General features: G+C 30.7%; 1 protein-coding gene across 1 annotated transcript in view; it reads right to left on the bottom strand.

The window, feature by feature from the left end:
• Positions 1–461: 461 nt before the first annotated feature.
• Positions 462–16,354, bottom strand: part of LOC134715424 (dual oxidase 2-like) — a 51,966-nt gene continuing 36,073 nt past the window's right edge. The window contains exons 20-31 of the mRNA XM_063577594.1: positions 15,278–15,459; positions 13,684–13,762; positions 10,016–10,209; positions 9,534–9,764; positions 8,035–8,128; positions 7,659–7,708; positions 6,878–7,159; positions 6,227–6,459; positions 5,522–5,680; positions 3,513–3,668; positions 3,001–3,129; positions 462–2,640 (exon numbers count right to left, since the gene is read on the bottom strand). Of these exons, the coding sequence (XP_063433664.1) occupies positions 2,515–2,640; positions 3,001–3,129; positions 3,513–3,668; positions 5,522–5,680; positions 6,227–6,459; positions 6,878–7,159; positions 7,659–7,708; positions 8,035–8,128; positions 9,534–9,764; positions 10,016–10,209; positions 13,684–13,762; positions 15,278–15,459 (1,915 nt within the window). The 3' untranslated portion in view covers positions 462–2,514. The remainder of the gene's footprint in view (positions 2,641–3,000; positions 3,130–3,512; positions 3,669–5,521; positions 5,681–6,226; positions 6,460–6,877; positions 7,160–7,658; positions 7,709–8,034; positions 8,129–9,533; positions 9,765–10,015; positions 10,210–13,683; positions 13,763–15,277; positions 15,460–16,354) is intronic.

The raw sequence follows: 16,354 nt of genomic DNA, 5'->3' as shown, positions 1-16,354 counted from the left end.
TATTGTTCGTTTCTGTGTGTGTGTTGCATTTTAACGTTGAGTCGTTTCTGTTTTCTCTTATTTTTGAGATAAGACGTGGCACGGTACTTGTCTATCCCATATTCATGTATTTGGTTTTGATGTTATATTTGTTATTCTCGTGGTGTATTGTCTGTTGCTTGGTCCGTTTCTGTGTGCTGTTGCGTTTCGGTGTTGTGTCGTTGTTCTCCTCTTATATTTAATGCGTTTCCCTCGGTTTTGGTTTGTTGCCCCGATTTTGTTTTTTGTCCATGGATTTATGAGTTTTGAACAGCGGTATACTACTGTTGCCTTTATTTAACTGTATCTGTTGTATCATTTATCTCTAGTTCGATACAAAAGAGGCGTTGAACAGTCACCAAATTATGAATGATTTAGTGAGGGAACATCATCTATATAGCGGAAAGTAAAGTGAAAGTATATGGCTTGGTTTATTCGATGAGTTAAAACATATTTCTAATTTTATTTATACAGGCTGCGGATAATGTAAAGTGACTTACCATAATGATCGTTATTTTATTTTTTTAAACATGGTTACAATAGCAAATTTATGATGAATACTATATATATGATGAGTTTATTATCAATGAATACCGTTAATAATGCGTATATTTATAAAAAGAACATTCATGAATATAATAAACTAAAATAAAAATAATGATTTTTTATATACATATATATTAATTACAGGTTAAAAGTTGTATACAGCTTCGTTTATTCATAAAAAAAAATCTGCAAAAAAAATGTAAGTAGATAGTCAAATTTTTATCATCGTTGTTCTAACGTTTTCATCCTTCACGGAATACAGAGAAGATCTGGAAAAGCCCTTTATAAAGACATTGAGAGCAAAGCTAAATGCGTAAAGGGAGTAAGTAGTTTATGCACAACAATAACGTTATAGCACACTACCCCGTTGTACCATTCCTGACTTACATATCCTGATAAGTACCGTCGAGGATGAAAATTTTAGATCAATGATGCTAATATTTTATTATCTAATGTGGATTCGTTTATTTTCGTGGATACCAATTTTCGTGGTTTTAGGAAAACTTGCATATTCGTCGATATTCAATTTCATGGATTTGACAAAGTCTGTATCATTCCTTAAGAACACTAGTAATTCGTTGAACATTTAAATTCGTAGTTTCCTTTACCCACGAAATCCAAGAAAATTTGTATTCAACGAACATTAATGAATCCACAGTACATAGCTGATTTTTGTATTATTTATTATAAAACTAAATGTATATAAGTAAATTACTAATTTTTGCAAAAAAATTGATATCTTATTAACTCTATAGACAAGCACTAAAAAGTATGTGAATAAAGTGAAAAAATAAACCTTTTCTTCTGTTTGTATTATCTAGGTATTAATATTTAACCACATAATTGATCCCTTTCTTTTTAGATTGATAGCTATCCTATGAATTAAGTTGTATATTTAGAAGGTTTGGTTACAAGATCGGAATTATTCATTCGGCATTGGATACATTAATTCTACTTTCTTGTTCACTCATTTTTCTAAATACAAAATGAAGATATTATCTGCTATGTATGTAGACATATAATTAGCCATTATAACGACTCTTTTAATATTTTATTTACTTCAAAATATCGAGTAAATTTCTTTCTGACAGGGGTTGATAAAAAGAATTTAAATACCATACTTTTTTTCTCCATTTAATCTAATTTCCAAAACAAAAATGCACTTCAACTTTTCTGATTTTACAGTGGCATAACTGGGAGTTTTTTTGTTCATTTGGTATTGTAAGCCTTTTTCAGCTGTTTTAAAGAATATCAGAAAATCAACTGTAAATAACATGATGTTAATAGGACTTTTTTATGATCATGAACTATATTGACTACTGATATATATGCCAATATTCTTATAAACACGACGAGATTATTTTCAAATTTGATTTTGAGAATATAAATTCTAAGTTTTAACCATATAGAATGATAGATGTTGAATGAATGCTTTTGAGACATTTTATGTATAAGCTTCAAGATGAATATAATAAGAGATACGCTGCACGTGTATAAAATGTACAGTTTCTTTTATATCGTGGCGTGTTTTTGAAGAACAGTCCATTTATAAAAGGTCAGTTTTTATCGCATACTCATTGCGAATATTTGTAAAATGGGACAGATATTTTATTTTATGAGTAATTTCCAAAATTTGGCTTTTTGCAATATAAATGACAAGATGTTTACAATAAAACAATTAAACACAACAACATTTGATGAAGAATATTTTTAAGCCATACCAACTAAGACTGAACATGTTCAACAACAGTTGAGTGTATGCCTGTACATATTGTATGTTGTATAATTTAGTTCTACTATTGAATACTTGCAGTTAGTACAAATCTTAAGTGTATTTGAGAACAACAAAGGAATATGCATACATGTTATGATATGGGACCGGGATAATTATTGCAGTAACAAAATGTTTGCATGAAGATATACCACACGTTTATATTTCTTTTTGATGTATCAAAAGTTCTCAAAATGATGTGAATACGTGGGGAATCCTTGTAGCTTGTTAACTGCAGTTTTAGCTTTCTCGACTTGTAACGTCATTGGTGGAGGGCCACAGCTGAAAACTCCTACTTGCTTAACCTATAATAAAATATCCACAAGAATTATATTTTTCTAGTAAACAGATATAAAAAGGTGAGCTATTCAAATTAAAACACGTTATTCTACTATATTTTCATTAAGTTTTTGTTTCTTTACGTTACTACATATAACCTATAAGTTTATACAAATTTAGCTAAAGACGCATATCGCACTTTTCGTTATGAACATACTTTAAATAACGCTAAAAAGTTATGAATTTCGATTCGAAATGTCAATTTAATTGAGATATGACTTTACACTTAGCATCATTGGCATCGATTGATATGCATAATATCTCTTCGACATTTCGGAAAAAATCCTTACAAAATAAAATAGATGCATGTTGTTTAATTCACTTACATTTGGATGTTCATATTTCAGTGACTGCAGGAAGTCTTGAAAGTTTGGTCTTCCAAAATGTGTCTTTGCCTCCAATCCAGTAAACAAACTTTTCCCTGCAATCTTTTGGAAATGACGCTCACATATGTACTGAAAACAGGAAAACGAGAATGCTAGATTCAAGATAAAAATCATATCCTTTATATCGTTAATTAACACAAACAGATGGACATATGTTGGCTAGACTGAGTTAGCTACATTTTACAACTGGTATCTTTAAACTATAAGTACAGCTACTACACGCAATGCAAATAATAAAATATCTGAATAATTTTAGAATTTTTTTTTACATCAAAACCCTGTGAAATAATAGAAATCAAATAAAGCAATATATAATTAAAAGTGTGGAAGCCTTTCAACAGGATAGTCGTTCAATTTTGATGGAAGGAGATGAAAACTGCTCGTAATATGCTTATTTCTTTCACGATTTCTTTGCATACTGCAAACTATTACAATAGAATTATCATACATACCAGCATAGTGGTTCTCAAATCAAATTTTTGCTGAAACTGAGTGATAAATATGTGTGTAGCCACCAGGTTATTTGTATCGTTGGTCTCAACTTCACGAATCACGTCTGTCAACCATTCAAATTGCTTTTGAGATCGGGTTACCCAAATGAAATAGACCTAATGTAACGAAATAAAATGTGGCATAAAATTATATCAACTAACAATTCTAATAGAAAATTACAATAAAATTTAATTCACCTTGGACCTGAATTTATTTATTTCCGTAAGAATAATTCAGTGTCAACATTTTTTGCTATTTTGTTTCGAAAGGGAGAAGGGTCAATGATAAGGGCCCAACGTGGGGTTTTAACACCATTAAAGATTGAATCTGTAACAAATGTAACTATTTTCAGTTACATTCCATTGGCCCCTACGTTCCGTACCTTTGGTAACATTATATTTATAACACATGTCTTCATTATCCCGATGTTACTAAATGTTATAAATTCTTATCTGTAAAACCAAATTTAGCAAATCAAATAGGTCAATGTTGAGATTCTGACAAATGTTCCTAATTAATGGGATATAGATTTATTAATACAGCGGAATATGTTCTATATACCTCAATGAGTAAGTCTTTCCTTACTCTTATTCGCAAACAGCTTTTTTTGTATCATGTGATCTTAAAAGTTAACAAACGTTAAAAGACTATAATATCAAAAGTTTCAAAAAGAAAACTGTTAAAGATTTATTGTTTAACAATTGTATGGATTGTTTGCCAACAGATAACGATCGGTAAACATCGAGTAGAAAAGAGGCATTCGCCTTCAAAGTTATGTTGATTGATTTGACTCAAATTCTCATATTTGATTTAAAACACACTAAAACATATATCTCAATTACAATCAGTCTGAAATAAACAGTAAACAATGCACGTACTCCATTTAATATATCAGAATATCGTGTGTATTTCGTCAAGACGCCATATAATTATCTATCAAGATGACCTCCGAAGACTTCCGACGGTAACATAACACGATATAAGCATAACCAGAAATAGATAGATAGCGACCCTGTGCAATTTTATTTTGCCAGGTCGGTTTAATTTCATGTTATAGATTAAACAATTTGTGAATTACCTGTATAATAATGCTTTGATTGTGCATCGAATCAGTAAATGAAATGGTTCAGCATTGTTATTCTTTTAATATTAACATTATTTTCTTTAAGACCACAACTTAAACATGCACAACAAAGCTCTAGATAATGGATTAAATTGCAGGTCATATGAATACAGACTCAATGAGCTCATTTTATACACTTTCAGTTGATTAATCCATCACCGAAGTATCTCTGCTTATTTTGAAAAAAATGAACAAAATTGGCTTCTAAAAACGCATTTCTTCATTTATAATAATGTAATAATGAAAAAAACAAAATCAGATTCTATTTTTTCCAGATCTAATGCCAATTAATCAGAAGCTAAAATTGCGATCCGATAATTTGAAAATATACATGCACAGAGAACATCGTTTTGAATGAATGCATGCATTGGTTCAATAATTGCCTTAATTATAATAACTAGAAATTGGTTTCCTATTACTTGATTCAACATTGTACTTATTTGGCAGTTCTAAATTTGTTGGATTCGAGCGTCACTTATGAGTCATTTGTAGACGAAACGCGCGTCTAGTGTAAATACAACATTTAATCCGAGTTTATTTATTTCCACACCTTCTTTAAGTACTTTTCAAAAAGACTTGTGTTTATTTTCTGTAGCTTTGCAATCAAAATATGTATCGCTGTAGCAAAGCTTAATTTGTTCGTATCCATTTGTTCATATATAAAAGAAAATTAAACTTTTAACTCCCTTAATTGATTGCGTGCTTTGATGGAGAAGTCAACAACAAATATGCAGGTACAAAAATAAGATAAATTGCACAGAATTTTGTATTCTAAGAGTAGTAATCGATAGAGTTTGTAATCATTTTAAAGCAGGATATCATCCATAAATGATTTTTAAATGTTACCTTTTGACATGGAAATTTTACAGGAGATTTAGATCTATAAACAATGTCTTTAAGAATTGATGCAAAAGGTGTGACGCCAATGCCACCACCAACTAATACAGCAACGGGATATTTATACCAATCTTGATGACCTTCGCCGAATGGACCATCAACATATAACTGAAAAATAGAATTCCAATAATGTTAACATATATAAATACCAATAAATCTCAATGGATTAAGGATGGATGTGAAAGGCTCAGCATTCAAAGAACACAAATAAAGTGATCAATTTGTCAAAGATAATTCTAACATCGTCACCGATGGAAAAGAAATCAACCTTGTTAACACTACTTAAAAGTCTGATCATATCCATTTTATTTAAGTATTAATATCATCGAAAAAGATGGCCGAATCTAATTAGTAATTTAAGGACACCATGATTCGTATTTTAATTGAGCCGACATGCGTTGAACATAAGCTTGAAATTGGGGTTAAAGATTTATTTGAACTATTACCAGCGCAGACCAAAAGTTCATATTTACAAACGTGGACAATCTGTATTATGCCATCACACTTGCTTTAGATACATATAACGGTGTTGAACAAAAATAAGAAATATTTAGTTTAGATGTCAATGTAATTAATTAATATTATCATTGCAGATTCAAGGATCTTTCTTGCTAGTAATGTTACAGATATTTATTTATTTAATTAAATATTTACAGGTGGATATTTGTCTCCCTCTTCTATTTGATTTGCATCATACACTCTTCTGAGATTCGTTGTCCACGGTCCTACAGCTCTGATATGTAGACTCAAGAAGTCCTCATGTGGAGCAGATGTAAGAGTAAATGGATGATATTCCGAATCGCCTAACTTTATACAAGCTATTCGCACCCACTGTCCAGATTTGTACTCAAAATTCAACGGTCTTTTGAATTTCAGTGCCGTCACCTCTACAAGTATCAAAGTATTTTTGTATGTTTCTTTAAACAAAATATCATATTGCATGGTGATCTACAGTTGCGTAGTGTGCATTAACGGTGATACTCAAGTAATTTGAAAATTTAGATTTGAAAAAAAAAAGAAAATAAAGCATTTCAGAACAACAGAAACTGAACATCCTGTACTGTTTAATGTAATATTTGCCTGAGCAGTTGCAACGTATAAGTTTAAGCACCCTTACATAGTTTCATTCATTGAAAAGTTGTAAAAGCATGGTATAAACCGAAGCACTCGCTATCAGACATTTGCTCGAAACAAATGCATAATCAAAGTTTGTCATATTCCTTTGTATTCATAAAATGTATGCAGTTACATGACCAAGAAATTGAATTTTCTAATCTTAACATAATAATGTCAAACTACACTCACCAGAGGGTAGAAGCTCTGCCTGTTTTACTTCAATCAGTATCTGATTCCGTGATAAACTGAATAGCTTGTCCAAAACAAACAGTATTAATGGTCCTAAGAGATAATAATGAGTAAGTGGACTCTGCACCAGTCTTCCAAGACCATGCATTATAAGAAAAATGTATAGTAAGATATAAAAACTATGAGTTATCCAAAACGCTCTGAACAAGTTACGTCTGACAAATGGCATCGCGAACACATACATCACTATAACAATCAAAGTCAGAATAATCCCAGTCATTCCTAAAGAAAAATATAAATAACAATATCAGTAACAGTAGATTTAAAACAAAGCTATTAATATCAACAAATTATTAAGAAAGTATTCAAAATTCATTATAAGGCTAGTACAGTAATCCCATTACAGTGCATGCTATCAATTTAAGTTTATTCAAATTGGCATCTCCTCTTAAAATATTTGACCATATTACTCCATGTTCCGCCCTCTACAACCAATTTCTATATTCAGTAAACACGTAATAATTGTCGTAAACTTAGTTCGTTATATGTTCTTAAAAGTTCGCATTACTATGGTCAATAATTGACATGTGTAGATATAGGAAGATGCGATGTGAGTGCCAATGAGACAACTCTCAATCCAAATAATTAGTTTTAGGATGATGTAACCACAGCGTCATTAACGATGTACAGCGTTAGGCGGGACATAGATACACGTTTAAAAAAAACAATTGAGTAAATGCTTGTAATTAAAGTAGAAAACTAAAATATATACTGAACGTACCTGTTATTGTCTGGAATGCCCAGTAGTGGAAAGATGCAAGCACGTTTGTACTACAAGTGAAGAAATGTGATTTATAGTTAAATCGAATATGAAAAATATCTAATAGATTCCAATGACAAAATTCAATAAATTTCAACAAACATTTTTTTTTTTAGAGAAAACAATTATTTTTGAATTTTCCTTTGAGCTCGTTTTTTAATATTTAATTTTTCAGTATTAATTTTTCTTTGACGTTAACGTCTAAATGAATGTAAAAATTATGCCTGAAAACATGACAAATCCAGTAAATTGAACTGTTCTAATGTGTTGCTGTAGATAATTTGTATATTTCATGCTGTGTCATATTCCTCTTAAAAAATTTCTATTATATACTTACGCCCTGAAATATTCCCTAAAATAACAGTTAGCATCAGATGATGGTTGTGTAGTGATATGATACAGATTTATTCCATGTCCAACACAATGTACAACTGAAATTAAAAAGAAATTAAACCCTATTATCAATGAAACACAAATCCATTTTTCTGAGTATTGCTGGTAGGATATATAAATGTGGAGCGTTTAATTGGATGAGTCCTACCAGTAATGAAACTAATGCATGTTAGTGAAAAATTATACCTCATTGAGAATTTAGGTTAAGACTGAATACACCAACATAACAAAAGTAGTTTATGATCTTTAAATTTTGGTTATGGTAAATAAACTTACAAACTGGGTGCATTATTCCCTAAAGAACATGATCAGCATAATTATTTATGCAATCTGTTCACAAGTAAAAGATACTGTTTAAAACTAAGGGGCTGACGAATATCATATATATATTTTTTTTTTAATATGACTAAGTAGGGACTGACAAATATCATTTGTCTATTATTTAGTATGACTAAGTTACATTTACTCGTTAATTCGTACAGAGATATTAAAAATAGAAGTGCAATAACCCATTTAGTAATAAAGATGAATTCGGATTTTCCGAATCACGATGCATAAAACTTCGTTTGTTGAATATCATGCATCAAAAAAAAAATTTGGGGAAGACAAATACATGAAAATGGGCTGCACAAACTTTCTCTTCTGTTTGTCTCTAATGAATTGTTGCCTCATAAGTTTTCCTATCATATATTCCTATTCTTATATAACTACATTAGATGTATGTTTCATTATAATATGTTATTATGATTGGCTAACTGCACATCATGTGTTAATCCTTAAGCAATTACATTAATCAATAAAACTTAACATTCATAATAACACGAGGTCACACAATAAAGTGGACAAGTGAATTAAATTAAAAAAAATGAGTTTCTTGTTTTCATGATCCTAGCTAAAAAATGTGATTATAAGTATTGAATGCTTCTTTTTGTAATTTCATAGGGTTGTAAAAGCGTTGACCGTGATTACATGTTTTGAATGAAGCGCGGAAGCGCTTCATACATTCCGCGCTTCATACAAAATGTACTTCGGTTAACGCTTTTACACCCCAAATGAAGTTACAAAAAGAAGCATTCAATTCTTAAATAAAAGCTCAGAATAGTGTATAGTTGTATGATTAAAATTTTCACAGCGGGAGTTGCATGGTATGGATCGAAATGCGTATGGTGTAATAAAATCGGTAACGTTAATGTTATTGCTACAGTTATACATGTGATCATCAGAAATTTTTAGTAACGTAGAACACTTTTCAACCTTCATCGTACTGAAGGAATGTTCTTTGTGTCAATTATTTATCTTTAACTTATAACAGTCTACCGGCAGATGTACCAGCACATTTGTGGTACTGTAATCATTTATATTTTGGTCTTGTTGGTGTTTTTTGTTGGTTTCATGCATAAGCTATTTATCCTAAATTAAAAGTAAAAAGCTATATACACGTACCAGTGAAAACAAGAGCTAATGCTGCAATGAACTTATGCATAGCAATTGCAGAGTCAAAGGGAATAAACTTATGTAGAAAGGTTTCTCTGAGAAATGTGATAGTATTTCTGCTCATTGTTACCAGCAAACAAGAATATGCCCACATCATAACACTGGCAGCACCACGTGTTATTGTTACACCATATCCAGCAATTCGTCGTAGTCCACCATGTTCTCTGTCCACGGAATAATCTATAGGAAACAGAAACTATTTATACGAAATAAGAGCAATTAAACTGTTATTATCATCAGTGCTGAGTAATCTCTGTGCAGTTAAGAAAACAACTACATGTTATAAATGTTCATTACAAGTGTGTTGACGCTAATATAAAGATATATATTTAAAACACATTAATTGACTCTTTTTTTTGTACTTTGACAAATATCTGATTTAACCTTTTACAAAAAAGATATACAAGAAAAAATACGATATAAACACTTACAATATGATCTCTCTACGAATATTCCAACTGTAACTAAAGAGTATAATGTCACCCAGAATATTTGTAATCTGTAGTTTTCCACATAGCTTATAAACTCAAACCACTTTTGTCTCAGTTTTGTTTCTGGAAATTCTTTCTCTTTTGTAGTCACACGCACTTTAGTTTTTCTGTTGTCTGCTTTCCTATCTAAAGTTCTGGAATGAAATTGAAATAAAGTTTTCATTAAAACAATCTTCAATCGTAGTTTGTTTGACGTACTATGTGTTCTTTTTGCTTGGATATCTAGCAGCTAAGTGTATAAAAAATCTACAAAAAGCTATCTACTGAACAGTACTACGCAATTTCTATGAACACTTTTCTCCCCTTAAAATACATATTGCGTCTCTTTTCAAATTAATAATTCATATATCTAGATATTATATTCGGTAAAATCGGTAGTATACTGTTACTTATAAAAAAGAAGATGTGATATGATTGCCAATGAGAAAACTGTCCACAAGAGACCGTTTACATTTAACTAAGTGGTACGACAAAAAAGAATAACACCAAATCAAATGTTTCAAAATCAAAATATGATTAAGAGTAATCCATCCAATTCATGGAAAATATTCTTTGCTAAAAATTAGTGGATTAGCTCAGATAACTATCTAAGTCGTATTCAAGTAGATATTTGGTGAAGTCACATGATGATAAATTTTCAACTTGAAAAGATAAACAAATGTCGTTTCTGATAGAAACAATAAAAGAGTTTACTACAGCGTACAATTGATGACACGTAGACTAAGTGTATCTAAGAAGTTTATATGTGTGGTTTATGATTTTACGAGCTTTATAAACTACATCATCGCCAAAGTGATTTTATTAATTATATTTTCCTATGCAGGATAACTGTGATGCTTTTGTTTTACAGCTAATTATGTACATCAGTGCATGCAAACCACAATAAAATCTAACAGACAAATAGACTAGAAAATCAAAAGCGCATACATTTTTTTTTCTATTTCGGATGTTAGATGAAAGAAGAATGCAATGAATCAGATGATACACGCAGGTTCATGCAACCATGATGAAAACTTACTCAAACATAAGATAAAATATACTAGATCAAAAGTGTACTTTATACAATATTATATGTAAAAAAAAAGATGTGGTGTCATTGCCAATGAGACAACTATCCACAAGAAACAAAATGACACAGAAATTAACAACTATAGGTCATATTACGGCCTTCAACAATAAGCAAAGCCAAAACCGTATAATACGCTATAAAAGGCCCCGAAATGACATATGTAAAAAAATTAAAGGAGAAAACTAACGGCCTTATTTATGAATCACTATCATGACGATACCAACTGACGGCCACTTAACTCAAAACTATTACTGAATTTTATAGTGTTCCTGATGAAAGTAAATCCAGAAAAGAGCGTCGGACGCATAAAATTATTAATAGTACAAGTACAATGTTGAAGAGCACTGTGAACCCAAAATTCAAAAAAGTTGTGCCAAATACGGCTAAGGAAATCTATTCCTGGGATAAGAAAATCCTTAGTTTTTAAAAAAAATCAAAGTTTTGTAAAAGAAAATTTATAAAAATGATCACATAATTGATATTCATGTCAACACCGAATTGCTGACTACTGGGCTGGTGATACCCTCGGGAACGAAACGTCCACCAGCAGGGGCATCGACCCAGTGGTGTAAATAATTATCAAAGGTACCAGGATTATAATTTATTACGCCAGACTCGCGTTTCGTCTACATAAGACTAATCAGCGACGCTCAAATCAAAATAGTTGTAAAGCCAAACAAGTACAAAGGTGAAGAGCATTGCGGACCCTAGATTCCACAAAGTTGTGCCAAATACGGCTAAGGAAATATATTCCTGGGATAACAAAATCCTTAGTTTTTCAAAAAAATCAAAGTTTTGTAAAAGAAAATTTATAAAAATGATCACATAATTGATATTCATGTCAACACCGAATTGCTGACTACTGGGCTGGTGATACCCTTTGGGAACGAAACGTCCACCAACAGGGGCATCGACCCAGTGGTGTAAATAATTATCAAAGGTACCAGGATTATAATTTATTACGCCAGACTCGCGTTTCGTCTACATAAGACTAATCAGCGACGCTCAAATCAAAATAGTTGTAAAGCCAAACAAGTACAAAGGTGAAGAGCATTGCGGACCCTAGATTCCACAAAGTTGTGCCAAATACGGCTAAGGAAATATATTCCTGGGATAACAAAATCCTTAGTTTTTCAAAAAAATCAAAGTTTTGTAACAGAAAATTTATAAAAATGATCACATAATTGATATTCATGTCAACACCGAAGTGCTGACTACTGGGCTAGTGATACCCTTGGGGACAAAACGTCCACCAGCAGGGGCATCGAACCAGTTATGTAAATAGTTATCAAAGGTACCAGGATTATAATGTATTACGCCAGACGCGCGTTTCGTATACTCACCAGCGATAATATTCCTGGGATAGTACGTGTTGTTATTAAAATTTCATAATATTGCGTTCAAAACATCAAAACATAATGCATATCAATATGTTGATATGTTTGTCTAAATTCAATAAGCAAACTCTCAAATGATGAATAGCAGTAGAAGATGAAATAGAGTTAAAATCGGTCCCTGAAGTCAGGTATGAAATATTTTGCTTTCCGTTATAGCAGGAGATATAGGTCAGTTAATTGCACTTTGGTATGAATTTATCGTGTTTTTTTCTAAGAACAGATTCTCTGAGACTCCAAGTTATTCTTTTTTTACTTTTCTGAAACACATAAGAGCTATCTTCTCATATTTAATCTTAAAATTGTATCTTTTCGTCGCCTTTCGATCATAAGATATAGAGATGTCTAAATATTATCTATATGAACTATTATAGAAAATTTGTCACATAACCTGTACCTTGCATAAATGCCAATTTTTTTATCTAAACATTTTGAAGAAAGCATGATAAAAAAATATATAATACCAGGTATTATAACCTACTGGATGACATAACGACTATCACGTTGGATGGTTCCCAATCATCTAACAAATGGTAAAATCTATATTTCAGTGTTCTGGATAATATGCAAACACATAAACTTTCTAAAAAGTCGTTTTCTGACGATATGGGTTTTGCTCCTTGTTAAAAGTCTTACAGTGACCTTTAATAATTGCTTACATCAACGGCATTTGATTTCTGATGGATAGTTGTCTAATTGGAATTCTTATTACATACCTTTAATTAAAATAAATAAAAGAAGTCAGGTGACGATTTCAGTCCCACTGACAGTAGTGTATAGATACCATCTTTATTTGTTCATCTTGACTTTCTGGACCTTGAGCCTTGACAGAATTTGTTTATCTGTCATAATTTCAAGATATTTAACAACTACTTCCATTTTATCATTATGTATAAATTTTAGCTCAATGAGTAAATGACAACCCAAAATTATGACAGACAGTGTACATATTGTTCGGGTTAACTTTTAATTGGCTTGTTATCCAAAGAGAGGATTTATTAAGAAACCTTAACACTGACAACGGTCGATGGCATATATCATGCATTACAAAATCTGATCTGTTCTTTTTGTTTTAGTAGATTAAATAAACATTTATAGAAAAATAAGGCATATTTAAAAACAAATCTACTACGTTTTTAACATACCTGTAGCTCTTTACGAATGTCTTTCGTCTCTGTTCAAATTTTGCTGATTTATTTTGTTTCAGATCTCCAACTGCATCAGCTGTAAACATATGAATCATATATCTTAGTCTTTTACCAAAAATCTTGAAACCCTGAATCTTACATTAAGATAAGTTGCCTAATCGGGAGCTTAACTGATGAAAATTAAGCAAACAACAATGAGAAACAAACCGTCAATTATCAATTTCTTGAATTTGAACAAATTTGGTATAATTTTATGTCTCTTTCATGCCAAGCTGACCTAAAATGAATTTTGTTATTCTTTAAGGTCCCTTTTTATCACAAGGCCATTCGGCCATTTGCTAATTTAAACATACTTTGGTATCTTTTAGCATTTACGTTCATGATTAAGGTTAATCTAGCAAAAGCTCTCCGGATGTAACAAACACCTTTTAAGAGTGTCACTTTTGTTTTGCTGACAACAAGGTTGATTACGTTTATCATGTTTATTATGAGGTTAAACACAGACAATAAGAAATTGAAGAAAATGATTTTCAGGAGCAAATATATATGTGTTGATCCCTAACGACATTTCACTGTTCTTTATAGAAAACGTATACTTCTTGGAAGCAAAGGAAGTGACTTTCTTCAGATTATAACATAGAATGAGATTCGTGAATTCAGAAGTAATTCGTTACAATGCACTAAACTATGGTCCAGTTTGAAATATAAATCAATATGTATTTGTAATTTTTGAAAAATTAAAAAACTTGGTGGGAAATGATTTGTTTGTGATTTTCCATATATTAATGAAATAGAGTATAAAAATGATTTTCAAAGATTCTCAAAAGCGAATATTTTTAACTATATCAAATAAGATTATAAAAGAAAAGAAGGGATCAGCAGACAAAGTTTGTTATGGTATAACAAGGAATAATCTTTGAAGATTTCGAATACCTGACAAAAGGTAAAAAAACAAGACCTGTTTGATTTTGCCTTTGATTAGGATCTTTCCTTTTAAATTTACCCCGGAGTTCAGTACTTTTGTGATTTTACTTTTTACAATGCTATATTTCAAGCTACAAGGCGTGCAAAATTTACCAAATTTGTATAGATAGTTCCATGAAAAACATTTGTTTTGTGAATAAAAAGAAATCTATGAGATAGAAAATAGGTTTTATAATATGCTTTAAGAAAATGATAGGAAAAAAATGATGTAACTGAACTTGTTTTCTTGCTACCAGTAAAAAAAGGAAAATTTAACTATCATTCCTGTATAAACGTATTACAATAAAAGTTCTCTCCCCTTAAATGGTAAAATTTTGAAAACTTGACCCTAGAAACACAAATATTGATTGCTCTAAAATTTTGGATATTTCAATATCACTTTTTTTTTTATTAAATATAAAATTACCATTAATAACTAATGTTTTTAATAATTTTCAGATTAAGGCAATAAACTAGACCAATTATGTACTGCTATTGTACAATCCAAGATGGCGGTATGCAGTGAATCTTCCTTAATTCTCTAGTATTAAAAATGCTATCATAAATATTTGATATAACAAGACTCAGTATAGATCAATTGAAATATGCATTGTTTATGGATACTTACATGTTATATTTAATGTAGCATTTTGAAGAGTGCTACCATATTCCTCAGAGGCAAAAATCTTCTTGAAACTCTCAAATCCAATCTTTTCAGCTGGTGACAAACCAGCTGATGAATACATAGTATCTATCAAATTATTAAGATCTTTCTGGTCGATGGACGTGTCTGACAGGTCAAGAAGCGACCTAAAAATTATGAGGCGACTTACATTGAATCCAGTTATTGCAAAATTGTATTCAAAACTTAAACACAATTATTATTATATCAACTAAAATTACAAGCTTTACAATTGTTTTCTTGTTTGATACTTGTTTTTATACATGAGTGGCTTTTAAATAGTCAGTTTCTGGCATTCCTAATGAAGGATGATTTAGAAAAAACGCCAATATAAATAAGATAGTAATTGTTTTTCACTTGCTGTTTGATAGCGTTTGATATTTCAATTTTCGATATTTTTATCATTCTTATTTTAATGAACACAAATTCAAAATGTACAATAACTTCTATCTTTTGGGGTATATTCAAAGTTAACATTCATTTGAATCTAACTGCAATTGAATTTGTAAATGCCTAGCCAGATGGACCAAACTTCAACTTATTTTGTTTTTTTGTTCAAGGTTGTAGTAAGTAGAGTTTTAGGACTCCTTGGGTTTTTTTCTTTCATTTTTTTCTATTTTTCTGTTCATATCTTACTTCAATTGCTAATAAAATGTCATACACCAAAATTTAAGCATATTCTAGACTTCTTCTCCTTCGATTTAAAACCCAATTTATACCATTGCAAATAGAAATCCTAGTCACTACTACCGACCATTTTTTTTAAGATCAAATAATTCGAAAAGGAGCCCTATAATCTATCAATATATTTGAAGTTTTGTTCCCTTACTAATAACCTTCTGACTTATAACATCAATTTTAATTTCCTGAATTTATTCTCACATCAGAATATCCTTAAATCTTATCATGATGTTTGTATGTTTAAGGATTCAAATTGATGCAACTATAATTTCAAGGTAAACCTTTGAAATCTAAACTTAAACTTGATACGCGACGGATGCACGGCATATATAGTTAGAAATG

The sequence above is a fragment of the Mytilus trossulus genome, chromosome 4 (genome assembly GCF_036588685.1).
Source record: "Mytilus trossulus isolate FHL-02 chromosome 4, PNRI_Mtr1.1.1.hap1, whole genome shotgun sequence".
Lineage (NCBI taxonomy): Eukaryota > Metazoa > Mollusca > Bivalvia > Mytilida > Mytilidae > Mytilus > Mytilus trossulus.
This window is presented reverse-complemented; position numbering and strand designations above follow the sequence as displayed.